This window comes from Mobula hypostoma, chromosome 13 (genome assembly GCF_963921235.1).
Source record: "Mobula hypostoma chromosome 13, sMobHyp1.1, whole genome shotgun sequence".
Classification (NCBI taxonomy): domain Eukaryota; kingdom Metazoa; phylum Chordata; class Chondrichthyes; order Myliobatiformes; family Myliobatidae; genus Mobula; species Mobula hypostoma.
Genome location: NC_086109.1, coordinates 74,638,176 through 74,659,085, shown reverse-complemented (window position 1 = coordinate 74,659,085; position 20,910 = coordinate 74,638,176). Strand labels below are relative to the sequence as shown.

The 20,910-nt window shown below is 39.5% G+C and overlaps 1 protein-coding gene across 3 annotated transcripts in view; it reads left to right on the top strand.

The window, feature by feature from the left end:
- The window catches only part of atp8b4 (ATPase phospholipid transporting 8B4), a 314,904-nt gene that overhangs the window by 235,149 nt on the left and 58,845 nt on the right, over nucleotides 1–20,910 (top strand). For all 3 annotated transcript variants that reach the window (XM_063065952.1, XM_063065951.1, XM_063065953.1), the window contains exons 11-16: nucleotides 4,330–4,488; nucleotides 7,010–7,098; nucleotides 9,745–9,941; nucleotides 12,478–12,686; nucleotides 16,062–16,105; nucleotides 18,789–18,954. In XM_063065952.1, coding sequence (XP_062922022.1) covers nucleotides 4,330–4,488; nucleotides 7,010–7,098; nucleotides 9,745–9,941; nucleotides 12,478–12,686; nucleotides 16,062–16,105; nucleotides 18,789–18,954 — 864 coding nt within the window. The remainder of the gene's footprint in view (nucleotides 1–4,329; nucleotides 4,489–7,009; nucleotides 7,099–9,744; nucleotides 9,942–12,477; nucleotides 12,687–16,061; nucleotides 16,106–18,788; nucleotides 18,955–20,910) is intronic.

Here is a 20,910-nt window from a genome sequence, read left to right as displayed (position 1 = left end):
TTATTTATCTCGGGTCCTCCAATTGTACATTGCATTTTTAATACATTTTTATCTTTACATGAAAATTATGAAATGCTATGAAATAAAACGTCCTTCTGGACAGAAAAATAGAAGGCTTTACATTTTTCTCAAAAATTGAACTAAACTTTGGGCGTGTAGCGTACCAGATAGCATGGCACTATTACAGTTTGTGTCGTGGGAGTTCAATCCTGGCGTCCTCTGTAAGGAGTTTGTATGTCCTCCCCATGGAATGCATGCATTTCCTCTGGATTCTCTGGTTTCCTCCTGTAGTCCAAAGACGTCCTGTTTAGTAGGTTAATTGGTCATTTTAAATGTCCCGTGATTAGGCTAAGGGTAAATCTGGGGTTGCTAGCAGCATGGCTCAAAGGTCCAGAAGGGCATGTTCTACCTCCAAATAAAAGTTAAAAAATAAAATAAATACGATAACTTGTCACCGGAAGGTCTTACTTGCATTTTGTGAACAATGGCTAAAAACCCATGAAATACTGAGCAATTTACCAGAACTATTTATGTCTAAAACCTATGTTTTTAATCTTGTTTTCTCATTTTTCTAATGAAGCAGCTTGTGTTAGCAGCAATGTTTTCTTTGGTTTCTTTTGCTAAGTTTTTCTAAGTTCTAAGTCCTTTTAAGGAATTTCTGTGCATGAGCGTCATGTACTGCTACATATATGGATGGTGGACTCGAAATAAGAATCACAAGCTACTTACCATGCCTTTCTGAATTTTCACTTGGACTTTTTTTCCCCCACCAAACCTCAGTCATGTTGCACTCAAGAACGTGTTCCAATTTCTTCGACAGTGTTCAGTAATCTTTCTGGCTCAACAGTTATTGAAACCATTAACATAGGAAGTAAGTCCATACTGCTTATCCAAGAAAATATCGAAAGCCACTGTGCATCTCATTCTCATCAATCTTCTACTTCACTAGTTGTGCATAGACCAGAGAAATGAGTAGGTCTGACAGTCCGAAAAGCAGGAGTGATTGAATTACATCACAGGAGGAGCTGAGTAGCCCATCTGGCCTGGGAAGTCTGCTCTGATCTCCTCCCAGCTCTACAACCTATCTGTTAGCATGACCCTCATTTTTCTTTTATTTGCACGGGGGCTGTAGATGTCACTGGTAGAACCAGATCATAGGTCCCTAATAGTCCTTGAGTGAGAGACTTACTATGCCAATTCAGAGGGCAGTTAAGAACCAGTCACATTCCTAGAGAGGTCAGCCTGTAGATTATACTATATACGGGTTAGTCTCTAGATTGCTGAACACTTGTCCAATGTCTAATGCTCCTGTCACGTTTAACATTCCTTAACCATAATGCTTCTAAATGTCTTACTGCTATCCGTTGGAAACAAAACTGAACTGTTTAAAACCTTTGTGTTTTACTTGAATAGTGATGAGTTTCAGAGGATATCTGTTTAAGGTGAGTGGAGGAAAATTTAGGGGAGATGTCAGATGCAGGTTTTTTTTTTACACTGACAGTGCCTGGCCTACAATGCAGTGGGTGGTGGCAGAGGAGATACGTTAAGGACATTTAAGAGACTCGTAGACAGGCATATTGATGAACAAGAAAGGAGGGTTATGGGCTGTGTAGGAGGGAGGTGTCAGATTGACGATGGAGAAGGTTTATATAGGTCAGCACAACATTGTGGGCGAAGGGCCCATTCTGTGCTGCATTATTATATGTTCTCTGAAATACATTTGAAACAAAACCTCATGGTTAAAAACATTTGAACCAGAGATGGGTTTCAGACCCTGCACCCACACCATCACTGAAACTACCTGTTTTAAACTTCATTGCATCCATGCTGTCTCAGCTCTCCTGTTCATTGCTTCCTTCTTACCTCCAGAACACAGGAAGCCGCATGGACCACTGGGTCCTTAAGCCTGTTCCTTCGTTCAATATACCATGATCTAGTCTTGGACATTACACCATTTTGTGCCCTGTTCCCATACCTCTTATCATTCTGTGCCAGTGGCCACAATCCCACAGCACTCTGGGGTAGAGGAACATAGAAACAGGCCCTTTGACTCATTCAATCCATACCAACCTGATCCCTTAGTCTCAACTACCTTCACTCTTACCAGATCCCTCTGAAACCTCCCCCCACCCTCCACCCCACCTGTCTGCTATCCAAACTTCTTTGAAATGTAACAATTGAACCCACATCTCAACTTCCACTAGCAGCTTGTTCCACACTCACATCACCCTCTGAGTGAAGAACCTGTCGATGGCCTCTAGTTTTTCACCTCCCAAAAATGAGCACTGACTCTGTACACACCCTCCTAAAACCTTAAATAACGTTATATTACTCTCAGTCTATTAAGTTTTCTCCTGATGGGTACTACCTTCTCTTTTTGATCACAATGGAAGTATTGGAGTCCCCTTTCTATAATGGAAGTGTACATGGAGATAATGTTGTAAGGTGGACAAGAGTGATAATGAGAAAAGTGAAAAAGACTACATATGGGTCTAGAACCGGGGGGTTTTAATGCCCTGGGCCAATACTATTAAGCAGGAGGTCCATGTACCCCTGGTCTAGAGGAAAATAGATGTCATTAGTGGAATTATTATTTTCACTGACTGACCAAGAAGAAGTTTTCTTCTGAAGTTGCTGAATTCTTTGTTAAGAACAGCTTTTGGAAAACACTTCATCTTTCAATTAACGTTTGATCAAATAAGTAATTTGACTGAGTCAGTGCATTTCTTATTCCACTTATTTGCAAATTCACCATCTGGTGTTGGGAAGTTTACCAAACGCTGACTGAGGAAAATTGTCTGCCTTGGAAAATGATCAAACAAATCTGATCAGCAGAATCTCTGAAATGTAGAACGGATTTTATTGTCACAGTTCTACACTCCAATCCAAATGTGGCACATAGTATGTTTGTTTTATCAATCCAAAGCAGTGACTTGTAAAGGCTGAAGTCAAATATTACATCATTGTTCACAAAAGGGCAAATGAATTGTTACATTAAACTTAACATTCTTTCATATTTTTCTACAATATTGTTGGAATTTGTTCACCAAGGTGTGTGAGACAATAGTGTTGGAAATCCGAACTGAAATCCAGACTTATTCTGACATAAGTGTCCTTGTTTCTAGGTGTGTCAGGGCCAGGTGAATGTGACCTTATGTACACCCTAACTTCACTTTATGGACATATAATCAATCTATGCATATAAGCTGTCTTATGTGTTTATATATATTGTGGTTTTTTTAGTATTATTTTTTCTTTATATTTTGTGTGTTATTTGTGCTGCATCGTATCCAGATTAACAATTATTTAATTCTGCTTACACTTGAATAATCCTTAAACAATCTTGAATGTTGAATCTTGAACATAGGAGACCCTTCTGCCCATTGTGTAAATACTAGCTTTTAAAGCAATCCCATCAATCACTTATTCTCTCCCATATGCCCATCAACTCCATCCTAATCGTTCTTCCATCCGCAAATTAGACGAACAATCAGCATATCTTTGATATGTGGAGGGTAGTCCTTGAGATTACAGAGACAATATAGAAAATCATTCAGACAGGACCAGGGATACGATTGAACCTGGGTTACTGGAGTATTTTCCCAGAAACCAAACCTATATGAAACATTCCTATTGTCATAGAGTCATCCAAACAGAAAGCAGTCAACCCATTGTGTCTATGTTGGCATGTGAACTAAACTTCCCAGTTCAAAGAAGCCTTGATATTTTTTTACAGAATAGGTAGGCATTTTTTCCTAATAAAAGCTTCATGGGGTGAATATTTAAAATGTGCAACATTTGCTGCTTTCTGCCAGTTGTACACTTGAGTTAATTTAGAAAACTGCAGATCAGAAGCTCTTGATCTGATTTCTGTCATGAACTAATTAAAATGTTTCTGAACAGGAAACTCAACAAACCAATGAAACCAAAGTTAGCTCCAGTTTCTCAGTAGTCTGCCAGAAATGGATGTCAAAGGTTAATTTTATTCGGGTTTCTATCTAAAAGCAGGCACAATTGTTTCAATTTCTGAGCAATTATGTTGCTGTGGTGCTTTGTGCACTTTGCTCACATCAAAAGAAATGTTTAAGTTAGAAAATGAAGATTGCAGTTGAGAAGGGAATAATCTTAGTCCTAATTGCAATGTATTTTACTTAAGCAAATAAAATACTGGTGAAAGGACAAGTGTTACAATGTTATTGAGCAAAAAGAAATCATTTGTGAAATGAATGAAATATATAAGCATAATTTGTTAAGAATTTCTTCAACATTGTGCTGTTGGGCGAACTTTGTAAATGGTACTGATCCAAATGCTTGCTTATTTTGTGACAGGGGAGATTACTTGCGAGCCACCCAATAATAAATTGGACAAGTTCACTGGGACTCTGATTTGGAAGGGCTTTAAATATCCACTGGATAATGAAAAGATGCTCCTTAGAGGCTGTGTCCTGCGTAATACAGAATGGTGCTTTGGTCTGGTTATCTTTGCAGGTAAATCATTGGTTAGCACAGAATGAAACCTTACAATACAAGAAGTGCTGGAAGCACTGCAAGCCAGGCAGCATCTGTGGGAAAAGGAACAGAGTAAATGTTCTGAGCTAAATACCATCAAAATGTTCCGATGCAAAATCTTCAACTTGAAATGTTGTCTAACCTGCTGAGTGTTTTCAGACTAACACAATTGCAGGTACAGTACTGTGCAAAAATGTTAGGCACATATATATATATAGCTAGGGTGCTTAAGACTTTTGCACTATATTGTAATAATTTTATGTATTGTACTGCCGCTGCTGCAAAAAGAAAACAAATTTCGTGACATATGTGAGCAATGATAAACCTTATTCTGATATGGGTCTCTAATGTGGACTGAGAGTGGGAAGGGGACAGGGAGAGGGGAATTATGGTTGGCAAAAGGGGAAGGGAGAGGGAAGGGAGCAAAAAGCATTTATGTTATGATCAATAACATTATTAACCTATAATTAACTTGACAATAACATGTTATTAACCTCTTTTTACCAGAGCTCTGTTTAAGCTCAGTTCAGCTCTGTTTGCCACACCGTGCTATCGCAGACACCCTATGCAATACTACCATCACTACTTATCTCTGCACCCATTACTGTATAATATTACAGTAATTGCACTACCATCTTATCAGTGTGAACCTGTAGGTCTTCTATATCTTATTTTTAGGATAATTATTTTTATTCTTTCTTACTTCTAATATTTGTATATCTGTGCAGTTGTAATTCTACTGTGACACTGTAATTTCCTTGGAATCAATAAAGTGTCTACCTATAAGCCAATTGTTTGGAATTAAATGCCCTTGCCTGGTGTCTCAAGGTTGGGTGTGTCTGCACCCATGCCACTCTCCAACCCGGCACTCTCTCTTTGCCTTCAGTCCCACACTCCTCACGCGACGCTCCCCCCTTGTCATTCCTAATGTCCTTTGCTCCCACCAGATTTGCAAACTCACTCTCTGCTCCACGCTGACAAATACAGTACTGTGCAAATGTCTTAGGCACCCTAGATATATATATGTGCCTATGACTTTTGCAGAGTACTGGATTTTTATTTTCATTTCAACTAATACATATTGGTGGTAAGAACAAAAGGAGACAATCTAAGCCAAATGGCACAGTTATAGAGAGTCTGGAAATAGAGAGACTACGGACATTAGAGACACAAGAGATCAGCTGTGTATATTTCTTTCCAAAGAGTTGCATGACCTGCTGAGTTATAGAATCACAGTCATAAAGCACTGTAGTACAGAAACAGCCCCTTCAGCCTGTCTAGTCTGTGCCAAATTGTTATTCTTCCTCCAGCATTTTATATGTGGACTTCATATATTTGTGCAGAAGTCCAAGAAGTGGCAGGAAATATTGAGAGAATGGTTAGTATCACAATTTGAATCTTGTGACCCATAAAATAAGGCATGGAGTCAAAAGAAAGGAAACAAGTTAAACCTGAATAAAATGTTGGCTAGACTCCAATTATGGTATTGTTTCCATTTCCATTCCATACCTCAGGAAGATGATAGTCTGAAGGAAGGTGACAAACATTTTACTAAATAATTCTATTGATGAGGGATTTCAGTACAAAATTAAACGGAAAAGTTGGAGTTGTTCTCCTTGAAGCAAAGAAGATCAGGGAGAAGTGATGGAGATGTACAAGGTTGTGACTGATTGCAGAATGTCTTCAACATTTAAAAAAATCATAATCTTTGTCAAAAGGTTTATTTTGAAAGGCATTAATAATCTTTAAAATCATTTAAATCTCAAAATATATCTAAAAACATAACTAAAAACATGTAAAGAAAATTCAATTAATTAACGTAGTATTTTACCTTATGACCTTGTATCTATTCTTCCCTCACAGACATTCCTTTCCTGTCTAATAACTTGGCTCACTGTTCCTGCACTAGGTCTAAGCAGTACGGGAACTGTGGGCAGATCTCCCGCCATACCACAGAAAATCTGATCTATTCTGTCAGTGTTAGAAAGCAGCTGCCAAATCACCAACAAAGACTGGCCAACAAGTTCAGCACTTGTGCATTCAAACCAGAATCCCATACTTCCTGACACTATACTGGGATTTCCATCCTTCTCTCCACTTGTGTATAGTTAACCTGGTCTGAGGTGTTTCTTGAGCAGTAAACTAGGAAACTGTGAATCTCTTATTTCTATCTGGGTGGGCAGATGGCACCATTATTCACAATGACATGGCACCTGGTGCAGCTTTGGAGTCGTAGGGAGTTACAGCATAGATACACGCCCCTTGACCACTGAGTGCAGTCCGACTTTCGATCATCATTCCTGCATCAACATATTTGCCCTTTGCATTTCTGTCAACTCCTCCCCAGATTTTTACCCCTAATTATTCACTAGGGGCAATCTGCAATCCCATACATTTTTGAAATGTGGAAGCCAGAATAATCAAAAGAAGCCAAGTGGCAGTTCAGAATTGCACTAGATTTAACACCTAGACCTTTCTGACTTGTGTCTCTATCTTCTAGGACCTGATACCAAGCTAATGCAAAACAGTGGTCATGCCAAATTCAAACGAACAAGTATAGACCGTCTGATGAATACTTTGGTCCTATGGGTAAGTCATCAAGACCGCGTTTAACAATTATCTTATCACTTGGGGCTGTGAAGAAAGGTATACTTGCCACAGAGGGAGTGTAACAAAGGTTCATCAGACCGATGCCTGGGATGCAGTTTTTTGTCCATTCAAGGGGGTTAGGGAGATTGGGCTATAGTCCCTTAAACATAGACTTTTGAGTGGTGATCCCATTGAAGCATGCTAAATTCTTAAGTGATTTGATAAGCTAAATGGAGAAGTTATCTGTTGTTTGTTGAATTGGGAGAGAAAATCTCAAACTAAGAACCTCCTGACAAGTTGCATCTCCCAACTGGAATCCGAGCAGCCGAGCATTGGACCAGAAGTCCCAACAAAGGAGTGTGAAAATGACTGAGAGGATCACAGGCGACTCCCTACCATCCATCAGGGGCATTTATCAAGAGCACTGCGTACACAGGGCCCTTAGTATTATTAAGGATCCCACCCATCCATCTGGCATCCTCTTTGACTTTCTACCATCAGGGCAGGAGACACCGATGCATAAAAACAAGACCAGTCAGGAGGAGAAACAGTTTCTCCCCCCAGGCCATCATGGTTCTGAACTCCCTGCCACATCATATTCAAAGTGTCACTGGTTAATCTGTTCTGTACCTTACAATGTTTAATGTATGCACTTAGTTTGTTTATGTGTAATTCAGCTGTATATTTTATCCTTATTTTCCTAAGGTATTGTGTGTTATGTGTACCACTGTGCTTTACATCCTTGTTTGGAGTTAAATGACAATAGACTTGACTAGAAGCAATAGAAGAAGCCTCTTTGCCCTGAGAGCTATGCCTCTTTAGTTACCAAGTATACTTAAGGTGGAGGTTGTTAACTTTGGAGTTAGTGCAGGAAGTGGTCCGAAGGTACATGATCAATAGGCAGAGCAGGCACAGGGTCCAAATAACCCTCAACTGCCTTCAGCTTCTTAATGTAATTGAAGTCTGCAGTAGTGAAGCAATGCTTTTTCTCTCCACATGAAGCCTTCCAATCTAGTCAGTTCTGGTCATTAGCTCTCTCGATGTTCACTGTAATATCTCATCTGAACTGAATCCTCAATCTTTTCTTATATCCTGTTAATCAATTGTTGGAACAACCAGCATACGAACTGTACTGGAGGTTAGACAAGCATGTGAGGGAGAAAGGACAAGAAGAATATGTTGAAACATTGATATTACATAGAGCAGGAAGAGGCTTGCATGGAACATCAAACCAGACATAGATCTATTCAGTTGTATAGCTAGGCCTATGTTATATATAAAACATCAGTCACTTGGAGTGCTAACACTATATTACTACATTCAAATGTTCCAAGAACTGTAATATCTCAAAATTTGATACCAAACCACATATTTGTAGAGATCTTTAAAGCACATCTTAATGGGAGGAAAAACAATTAGAGAGAGATACAGAAGTTCAGGGAATGACTTGGAGCCTTGGCTTCTGAAGGCATGGTGTCAATGGTGGAGTGACCAAAATAGGAGATGCTGAATTTTAGGATCTCAGATCAGACGGTCATACAGATGGATAAGGAAAGATGTGAGTTCCAAGACCAGGAGATTGTTGGTTAGGCACGGGGGTGATGAGTGAACTAGATCATTGTTATGAGCAGAACACAGATGGAGCAGTTTTGTTCGGCCTTAGATTTACAGGTGCTAGAATACAGACCGACAAGCAAAGTTTCAAGGAATCAAAAGAATGGCTGAAGGTTTCAGCAGGAAATAGGCTGAGGCCAGAGCACAGCCGAATGATATGAAATGGGAAACAGATAGATGTACATATCTGTCATCATAATCAGAATGAGTTTTTTAATTATTCATAAGCATTAGTTTCATTTTTCTATTAAATATGCACTTAGTGGCCACTTTATTAGGTACACCTGTACACCTGCTCATTAATACAAATATATATCGTAAAGCATGCAGACATGGTCAAGAGGTTCTGTTGTTGTTCAGACAAAATTTCAGAATGATTATTTTAAGTGACTTTGACCGTGGAATGATTGTTGGTGCCAGACGGGGTGGTTTGAGTACCTCAGTAACTGTTGATAACCTGGGATTTTCAGACACAAGAGTCTCTGGAGTTTACCAAAAATGGTGCAAAAACAAAAAATACCCAGTGAGCGGTAGTTCTGTGGGCGAAAATCCCTTGATAATCAGAAACGTCAGAGGAGAATGGTCAGACTGGTTCAAGCTGACAGGAAGGCAAAAGTAACTCACATAACCATGTGTTATAACAGTGGTGTGCAAAAGAGCATCTCTGAATGCACAACACTTCAGATATTGAAGTGGATGGGCTACAGCATCAGAAGACCTCAAATAGACACACAGTGGCCACTTTACTAGGTACAGGAGGTACCTAATAAAATGGCCACTGAGTGTATGCCCCAAGAGTACCTTTTTTAAGATTACTCTCCATTTCCTTTTCAGGTCTCTGTGATTGCTTGGCCTGTTACAATCTTAAATGTTGGCGGGTGCAACGTTTCCGACCAAGCAGTAAGGGAGGGTTGATCTCCCTTACTGCCATGAAACAGGACATGTACAGGAAAAGACAATTCTCTTTTACACATGCAAAAAAAAAATCTGCTTTTTATCATTTCTCAATGACAATAATAATTCTCTCTACAGATCTTTGGCTTTCTTGTGTGTATGGGAATAATTTTAGGAATTGGAAATTCCATTTGGGAAAATGAAGTTGGATTTCACTTCCGTATTTACCTGCCCTGGGACAAATGGATGAAAAGTGCCATTTTTTCAGGATTTCTAAGTTTCTGGTCGTACATAATTATCCTAAATACAGTTGTGCCAATTTCACTTTATGTCAGGTAAGCTGCTGTTATCAGTTGAGTAGGGTTATTGAGCTTTTCTCTCATGCTGTGTGTTTCATATTAAAATCTGTCAATAATAATCATTACAAAAAACATTTATACAAATGTGTAGCTGTCAATAAATTCACAGTGGCATTCTTCAGATATTAACCTGGGCCATTCTGGGCCTAACTTGCAGTTGTCTGGACTGAGTGCACAATTCCTGTGCCTGACCTCTTTGTAGCATTGGCAAAAGTTTTTCTCTGTAACTGGATGAACTCAAAAGGTAACATTTTCAAAGTAAATTTATTATCAAAGTACATAATGTCACCGAATACTACCGTGGGATTCATTTTCTTGTAGGCATTCACAGCTGGGCAAAGAATTACCATAGAGTCAGTGAAAAGCTACACACAAACACTTCTAGCAAGTACAAAAAGAAACACGTATTAATAAATAAATCAACCTGAAAACATGAGTTGTCCTTGAAAGTGTGTTCAGTGATCAGTTCAGTGTTGTGGTGAAGGATGAAGTCCACAGTGGTTCAGGAAGCCTAATGGTTGTAGGGTAGGTAAAACTATTCCTGAACCTAGTAGTGTGGGACCTGAGGCTCCTGTACCACCTTTCCGGTAAGTAGCAGCGAGAAGGGATCATGACCAGGATGATGGAATCAGCAGAAAATGATTGTATTTTCTATTTTATTTTAAGCATCATCATAATCTACAGTGCCTCTTAATGTGTATGAGGTATGCTGTAAAACCTGTGAATTCCTAACAATCAGGGAAAAAAAACAATTTGATGGATGAAATGTGAGACGTGGAACACTTGAGTGAAATAATGAACGGGGATGCATGTGTATCCAGGATTACTTGTATGCTGCTGATGCTAAGATACATCCTAAGATGCTTGCTCAATGTCAGCAAGAGCAAGGAGCTAGTTATTGACTTCAGGAGAAGGAAACCAGAGGTCCATGAGCCAGTCCTCATTAGAGGATCAGAGGTGGGGAGGGTCAGCAACTTTAAATTCCTTGGTGTTATTATTTTGGACAGCCTATCCTGGACTCAGCACGTAAGTGCAATTTTGAAGAAAGTACGACAGCACCTGTATTTCCTTAGGAGTTTGTGGAGATTTACCATGACATCTAAAACTTTGACAAACTTCTATAGATGTGTAATGGGGTGTATATTGACTGGATTGCAGCCTGGTATTGAAACACCAATGCCCTTGAATGGAAAATCCTACAAAAAGTAGTGGATATGACCCAGACCATCATGGGTAAAGCACTCCTAACCACTGAGCACATCCACATGAAACACTGTTGCAGGGAGGCAGCATCCACCATCAAGGACCTCCACCACGAAGAATATACTCTCTTCTCACTGCTGCTATCAGGAAGAAGGTACAGGAGCCTCAGGACTCATTCCACCAGGTTCAGGAACAGTCTCTACCCCTCAACCATCAGGCTCCTGTATGAAAGGGGATAACTTTACACAGCTTCACTTGCCCCATCACTGAAATGTTCCCACAACCGATGGGCTTGCCTCATGTCAATTTCTCAATATTTATTGCTTATTTATTCAATATTATTATTTCTTTTTTTCTGTATTTGCACAGTTTCTTGTCTTCTGCACTCTGGTAGGACACTCAAGTTGTCTCTCAATGATTCTGTTATGGTTATTATTCTGAAGATTTATTGAGAATGCCCACAAAAAATGAATCTTGTGATTGTACATGGTGACATATCTGATATTAAATTTACTATGAACTTTGAGGGTGCACTGCGACACATCGTCAGTGATGTATCCTGGGGTCATCAGGTGTTTCGTGTCTTTCAGCATTTGCCACCCTTGCCCAGGCGACCCAGCCAGGGTTGATCAGGCCTCTGCTTTTTTCCCAGTAGCATTGGTCCACAGGGACACCTCTTGATTCATAGCCATCTGGAGGGCATGCTCAACAGCCTCTATGGTGGTCCTGAGGGCTCTTCTCTTTGCAGCCCCTGTTTTGCCAAGAGGAGGGTAGGTTCTGCAGAGCGAACACCCAACAAAACTTCTTGCACCCCACCTCCAGAGGCTCATAATGTGCCCTCCACCCCTGTCTCTAGCACCACCCTACCAGCTTCTGGTATTTGGCTGCCTTACGCTCAAACACCTCCTCAATCTGGTCTTCCCAAGACACTGTCAGTTCTACCATGACCACCTGCTTCAAGGTTTTGGACAGAATGGCCATGTCAGGCCTCGGTAAAGATAAATAGAAGTCTGTTTGGATAAATGAGTTTGATTTGGTGTCACCTCTTTAAATAACATTTGGGCATTTCTGCTGGATCTCCAGTTACTTGTGTCCTGGGAAAAGAGAACCTTCTATTTTTTTAAAATATTTCTGTTGATTTTTTTTGAATAGTTGTCTTTGAACATTTTATTGTTGTTTGTATGGTGATTACTTAAATTTAAAATATATTTAGATATTCTGCTTTGATTTGTAAATTGTTGCATCCTGTCTTTTCCTTATAATCTGTACTGTGATCTCAATTTCTTTTTGATATTTATCTTCATTTTAGCGTTGAAGTCATCAGACTTGGACACAGCTACTTCATAAACTGGGACCGGAAGATGTTCTTTGCCCAGAGAAACATTTCAGCAGAGGCACGAACCACAACACTCAATGAGGAACTGGGCCAGATTGAATATATCTTTTCTGACAAAACAGGAACACTAACACAGAATATAATGCTTTTCAACAAATGTTCAATAAATGGAAAAGCCTATGGTAAGCATCCATGCACTTGATAAACAATCCACACTTTATGTTAATCACAAGTGATCCTGCAGATGCTGGAAATCAAAGTCAAAATAAAATTTATTATCAAAATACGTATACGTCACCATATACTACTTTGTGATTCATTTTATTTCAGGCATTCACAGGAAAATAAAGGAATACAATAGTTTTTATGAAAAACTTAACATAAACAAATAACTAATGTGCAATAGGAGGCAAACTGGGCAAATTAAATAAATATATCTATATACTGCTAAAACTTTCATGCTCTGTTTGTTTGTGACCTCCAGTTAGCACAAATAGTGCATTACAGCAGCACTATTTTTGGCTAAGTCGACTTAAAATGTGCTAACTTACAGAATGCAGGCAAAGTTCAGGGTTATATATTTGTATAAAATTGCTCACTCGCCAAAATCAACAGCCCCGCTTTCACCCGAGAGCCAATGTCAGCCATGATGGAAACCACGACGCATGCGCACGGCTAGCCTCAGAAGCGACTCACGATGCTCACAGCAGCGACACCAACTGGAGCAAAAGGGCAGGGCAGCTCTATTTCGAGCGATCACATTCTGCTAATCACCATCAGCATGTGCAGGATTGGGACAGATCAAACTGAGACCCATCAGTAAGAGATAATTAAATCTTATTGTAATGACGTACTTCGAGACACCCGTCAAACCCTTTACTGCAGTCAAAGAACAGCGGTGACTATATCACGTCCATTTAGGAGAGCGCCAACCACATCATTAAGAATAATCAGCATCCTGGAGGCTTTGGTGTTACTGCTTCGTATCTTCTATCCAGCATTAGGGTAAAAAAAATGGTCAGCCTAATTATGCCGCATGGAAAGAGGAGGGGGACAATATGATCAAGAGATGACGCCAAACATCGCCAGGAAGCGGCAAAGAGAGGGAGAGAACAAGAATCGGATGAGGCCATGGCCGCACGACTCCAGGATCAAAGAGTCAGGAGAAAAAAGATGAGAGAAGAAGAGTCAGAGGAGGAGAGACATGCACGTCTCCAAAATGACAACAACTGGCATAGAAGGAGGAGAGACAAAGAGGCAAAGGAGCTGATAAATGCACGTCTCCAGGATCAGAGACAAAGAATAAACAGCAGAAGAGATGAAGAGACGGGGGATGAAAGGGTTGCGCGCCTCCAGAATGACAACGACAGGCACAGGAGGAGGAGAGAGGAAGAGACAAACGAGCAGAGAAATGCATGTCTCCAAGATCAGAAACAAAGAATAAACAGCAGAAGAGATGAAGAGACAGCGGATGAAAGGACTGCACATCTCCAGAATGACACCGACAGGCACAAGGGTGGCAGATCAACCTGAAATGATGCCATCAAAAGTGTCCTTCATTAGATGAGGAGGAGCTATATTTGCCTTGCTACGCGTTGTCCTTCTTTAATAAACTGAAGTTTTCTTCTTCAATTTCCAAAACAAAGCGATACCAATAGCATTCAGGAAAATTTAATATTCATTCTGGTCACATCAGACTGCACTACCCTTCTCTCAAAGGGTGCCCCAACGGGTCACCCGGTTGTATAGTATAAAATAATACTGAGTTGTAAAGAGTCTACAAAAGTTTGTCTGTGTAGGTTGTGGAATCAGTTCAGAGTTGTAATGACTGAAGTTATCCACACTGATGCAGGAGCCAGGTGGTTATAGGGCACTGGTTGTTCCTGAACCCTGTGGTGTGGGACCCGAGGCTCCTGTGCCTTCTGCCCAGCAGTAGTAGCATGAAGAGAGCATGGTCTCAATAGTAGGATCCTTGATGATGGATGTTGCTTTCTTATGGCATTGCTCCATGGAAATCTGCCCAGTGATTGAAAGGGCTTTACATGTGGTGGACTGGGCTGTATCCACCATTTCTGTTGACTTTCTATTCCTCTGCATTGGCGTTTCCATACAAGGCCATAATGCACCTAGCCTGTTTATTCCCCTCCATAGATGCTGCCTGACTTGCTGAGTCCATTCAGCACTTTGCGTGTGCTGCACTTTTTCTTTGGAGTTTCATTTAAAAGGAATTGCATTACAAGGAGTCCACGAGCCATATGGCATGGAAACAAGCCATTTGGCTCACCAAATTTGTACCTGCCTTCCAGCTTGCATTAATAAGTAATGCAACCCTGATCCCCTTTTTCTCTCTTCCCATTCCCGTCATCCCCGAGAATCCTATCATTTACCTACTTTAGGGACCTTACAGTGAGCAACTAGCTAATCACCCAGCATGTCTTTGGGATGTGAGAGGAAACTCGAACATCAGAGGAAACACACATAGTCACAGGGGAAGCATGCAAACCCCACACAGCACTTAAGATCAGGATGAAGTTGGGTCACTGAAACAGTTGGGCAGCAGCCTCCTTAGCTGTGCTACAGTGTCCCTCAGGTTCAGTGAATATCCCCTCCTTCACCTCCTAGCTCACTGTTACACTTAACTCTTCTGTTACATTTTCTTTGTAAAGTTGGCAGCCCATGGCCAAATGGGTACATTTGGAGCCCGCCTAGTCTCCTACACAATTAGAGCACAACTCTTAACAGTACAAGTAACATGGGTACAATTCCCACTGCTGCCTGTAAGGAGTTTGTACGTTCTCCCTGTGGCCGCATGGGTTTTCTCCTACGGTCCAAAGATGTTCCTAGTGGTAGGTTAATTGTTCATTGTAAATTGTCCTGTAATTCGTGCTGTACCTCAATAAATAAATAAAATTCATATCACTGATGTGATTTACAAAAGCATTACCCAAAGTGGTTCCATAATGAAACAGACAGCAACATGCATTGGCCCAGACTTCAAATTCATCTGACTCCAGCAAACAAAATTTCAAACAATACAACTCACAACAAGATATATAGCTCTTTAAAATGACACTTCAAACAAAACAATTTTTCAGTGATAATATGTACATCAATTTCAAATGACCATGCATGGCACTTTTATACAATATAATGAGGACAACTATAGTTATTGTACTGATTCCGTCTTCAGTTCAATTTTCATCATGTGTAAATGAGTGCCAACTAGTGGAGGGTAAGAGTACAACACCCACTTATCCTCAACAAAATGTTGGGCTTCCAGCACTTGCAGAAGTCCTTGTGCTTATGTATTTATCCAGACTACACACTGAACAAGCAATATCACACAATCCAGTTTCAAGGTGTGTGCAGAGCTGCAGATGTAAAGCTCATGGCAGTGTGACAATCACATTTACATTTGTGTCTGCTCCTTTTCTGAATATTTAATTTCCTATTATGTTAAACCTATTATTTTTGTTTTGATTTATATGATGAAAGCCAGTTTATTCTCCAAAATAGTGTGCAAATCTTTAATGATTTTTGTTATAATTTTTGTTTAGGAGATACTTATGATGAGCTGGGACACAAAGTGGAAATATCTGAGGTAGGAGTCAAGTAAAAAAAAGTACTTGTGGAATCATTTGGATGCAGTGCTGATTAGATCTTAATCTATTTTCTTAATTGAGAAATGCAGTGCTGTCATTGGGACATTGATCGTACAGTATGTGATGAAAATATAGTTCATGGTCAAGTCTCTGTCCATTCTCTGACCTGAGAGCTCATTGTTCCTTTACAAGGTTCAAAGTACATTTATTATCAAAGTATGTGAGCAGTATACAACCTTGAGATTTGTCTTCCCACAGACAGCCACAAATCAAAGAAAAACCATGGAACCCATTCAAAGAAAAACATCAACCCCCAATGTGCAAGAAAAAAAAGACAGATCACGCAAAAGGCAAAAAATAATGAAAAACCCAGAATTTAAAACGCTAAACCATAAACCATCCAGGCGTATGTCTTATACTCTAACATTCATGCAAACATTGATTAAAATCAAACTATAATGCAAATTTTAGTCCTGTGAAGCCAGCAGAGGCTATATCCCATACACGAATTTAAAAAATAGACTCAGTGGTGTCTGCACGAATCCATGACAGCTGAATGGGCAGCCAGCAGTGTTCTTCTTGATGAATCCAACTGAAGATTACTTTTCTTCATGGATTCACCACACGGAATGTAAATGAGAATCACATAATCCAACGTTAGGTTATCCAGGAAACTGAAATGATGAGAGGGAAGGGAAGTTTGGATTAATATGGAGTGAGATATAAAAGACCGAATGGAAAGCTGAAAATGTGCACAACTGGGTCTCCACACATGCGAAAGCCAAGATTGTCCTCTCATCATTGTAAGTGTACATGCCCATTAGAAAGTTCATGGGTCAGTGCAAGTATGATAAACAACTTTTGCCACTGATCACAAAACCAGTTTAAGCTCTTTGATATGCCTTATGATTGATGTGCTTTTGAGGCAAAAGGATTTTCAGTCGATGGTTATCCTAATGCAGCTGTAATTTTCAATTGGTACATTTAATGTCAGAGAAATGTATACAATATACATCCTGAAATTCTTCTTCTTTGCAAACATTTTTGATTATTTTTTAAAATCTATGCAGGAAGCACTGCCTCATACATACTGTGCACTTAAGTGAAGCATTTCATTAATACAGAAATTATAATTCAGTTGTGTCAACCTTACTGAATATTAGCAAACACAATACAAGGAAGATTAAATAAATCAACAAAACATTTTGTTACATAGGATAGCTTGATAGTTGCAGAATGAGAGACTTGGTTGGCTTTTGTGACAGCTAAAGAAATCTCGACAATATTAGTATTTATATAAAATGTAAATATTACTAAAATGCTTAAATAGGAAAAATTAATTGTTGCTATAATTTTAATAAATTTAATTTTTAGCAGCTTGGGTAATAATGATGTACAAGCAACATTTATTTGCATAATTCAAGCATATTAAATGTGCTGTATTCTCAAGGTCAGAAGTTGGTAATACAAATTCATCATGTAAAAGCAGCCAGAAACCTTGTAACCTTGTATCTTGTTGGTTCTAAATTAATAACCTGCAACAAATTCAGTCCTTGTCTAATTTGGTGACAGTCCACTGGCCACATATTACCTAGTTAAAATGTAATCTAAAGTTGCTGTAGTTCATTATTGGGTAAATTATTTCTTTAATGCAAATTTCCTTTTGAGAATATTTGTCATGAATACATAATTCTGTTCACTCCTGTATGCTCAAAAGGTACTGGAAAAAGAGTGGAGTTTAAACATTTCCCATCATAAAATGTGAATTTCCGATCAGGTGGAAAGTGCTGCATGTTTCTAAGCCTAGGAAATTTATGTAGGGTGCTTTCTGACTTTCAAATCTCAATAAACTTCCAAGATAGTTCCCCTTTCTAAGCTACTGGATAGCTGAATGGAGATATTGAGACTGTTATTGTTGTCCCTATCCTCATTCTAAGAGTTAAATATCATATTTTAGATGGTTATGATTAAAATTAAAACTTCTGTGAAGTTAAGCCAAATTGTCATATAGTAGTACCCTCGATATAAGTGGGTATATTTGCCAATTATTGCATAATGTTCAATTCTGTTTGCTGTTCCTCAGACAATTATAACACACTGCAACTGCATGCTGCAAAGTCTAGATCAGGGGTTCCCAACCTTTTTTATGCCATGGACCCATGACATTAAGCAAGGGGTCCATGGACCCCAAGTTGGGAATTATGGTCTAGATGGTATTGAGCCATACCATGTTAAATGGCAAGTGACACCTGTGTCACACAAGCATCAGGTAACAACCATCTCTAACTCAGTAGAAACTATAGCTAACCACAGCAAAGGCAGTGTACTGTAAATACTGATCTCTGAAGTAAACCATAAATCCTGGAAATAACCAGCATGTCAGGTAGTCTCTGAGAAGAGAGAAATCAAGTTAACATTTCAGGTTGATGATCTTACACTGGAAATATACTACCATTTAGATAATAATGTCTTTAAAGAAGCCTTTTAGGCTTGAGCTTAGCTCAACTCCAAATAAATTGAGGAAGTCCAATTCAAGTTTTGAATCTAAAGAGAAAGATCTAAGATCCCAAATTCAAGCTGCACAACCTGCTTCATTAATCTGCTGTCAATTAAGTTTGCTGAAATACTAATCTTACTCTGTAGTATGGAACTAACTTCATTCCTTTTTTCTTAAATTTATAGAAATCTCCTCCTGTGGATTTTTCGTTTAACTCTTTAGCAGATAACAAGTTCAAGTTTTATGATCACAGCCTTGTGGAAGCGACAAAATTGGGAGATCCGTCAGTGCACGAATTTTTCAGGCTCCTTTCTCTCTGCCACACTGTCATGTCAGAAGAAAAAAGTGAAGGTAAAATTAAAATCTGCCAGCTGGTAAACAAAATCAGCTCTCCTCAAAGTATGTAACCTTTATTTTAAAAAAAACACTTCTTATTTATTGCCTGTGCATTAATTGAACTAGAGCCTGTACAATTAGAGAAAAAAAGACATCTCCAGTCATTTTGAGACTATAGCCCAGGATTAACTAGGCAAAATATGACAAGAACTATTCTACTGATTAAAAGGCCGAATTTATTTAATTGTTTATATACAAACAGATGTAGTTTCTTTCACTGTAAGAAATAGAGAATTGTGAGCTGACCTTTGTCAGAAATAAATGGAAGTGTTTCTGACACACTTGCTGGCTGGCAATATGTGAGATTTAAACTCAGGGGCACGGCTTTAATGAGGACAGAGCTATGGTGCATTGTTGCCACTGAGCTCTGTTTAAGGCTTTTTGCCGTGATTAGAAGGCTCTCCCAATGAATGCTGCTGCCGAGATATTCAGTAAGCTGGATTTTACAGACTGCTTTTTTAAAATCTTCAGGATGATGGCCGTATCCTTGAGATCCTGTTTTGCTTTTTCATCATTCAATTGAGTAGGTTGCATTTATTTTCAGCCAAGCCACCAATGGGAGGTTGGCCTCGTCCTCTCAAGGCCGGTCACTGTGCTTTCCTCTATCACATTGTGTGTTAGCAACAGGCACAGAGTGGCTCAGTCTCCTTATTTATTTGTTGTGTAATGATGCTTAGCCTGCTGAGAAGGGTTAGAGTCAGTGGATGAGAGGAAATAAACAAATGTATAAAAATATTATTCCATTTATGAACTGGGATTCATCTTTGAACCAGCTCATTATAGAATCACTTGGGATGGTGGTGAATATTGGTAGCTCGGGCTGAGGCATTGGACTCTGCGATGTTCACCAAGCTGGGCAATTAACTTACAGGCATTTTATCACCAATGAGGTGATATACTCAGTGCGCAGTTGTTGGTGTTTCTCTCTGGGAGTGCTCACATTTATATAGGCCTCTGTTCGTTTGCCTCAGTCCTGATTGGCTACCCCTTCAGTTATCCTTTGAATTTTATTGGCTTGTGTTTTTTGGCTCTTAGGGGTTCGTAGATGGTGTCTTATTTTGATATGTTTACATACGGTGTTATCAGAAGCAAACCCAGGCTTCTAAAAATTCTCATGTCTGCACCAGAGTCTCCGCACTGTCCTATTTAAGGTGGTGTCATTCTCGGTGTTCATGTACCAAGATCAGTGACAGTGAATCATGTCTCTGCACCACCAGCTTGTGTTCCTGTAAAAGAGTTGAGAATCACTTATTTATTCGTGAAAGGAGTCCATTCTGCCCACTGAGTCCCTGCTCAGCCTGCTGATGAATCCCATCAGTTCTATTCCTCCTTCTTATTTCCGTGTGACCCTACAGCTTATACACTTTCAAATGTCATCAATTCCCTTTGATCCTTTTACTGTTCACCAGTACTCATCATTATCATCATTACGTGCCTTGTTGTAGGCAATCATGGTTTTATCCATGACCAAGATTGTTCTTGGCAAACTTTTCTACCAAAGTGCTTTGCTATTGGCTTCGTCTGGGCAGTGTCTTTACAAAACGGGTGATCCCAGCCATAGTCAATACTCTTTAGAGATTGTATGCCTGGTGTCAGTGGTCTTATAACCAGGAATTGTGATATGCACCAGCTGCTCATATGACCATCCACCACCTGCTCCCATGACTTCACATGACACTGATCTGGGGGGCTAAGAAGGTGCTACTGTAGGTTTTTACAAATATAATGATGTGAGGCATTTTATGTATAAGAAAAACTGCCACAACTTATTTTTGTACTCCAAAAAACTGAACACAAAGCGTGGTAAAAGTCCTTTATGTAATTACCTCATCATGTCAAACCAGCCTCTTAAAGTGAACCCCAACTCAATGTCAGTAGTTGTGAGTTATGCAGGTTTCCACCAATTACATT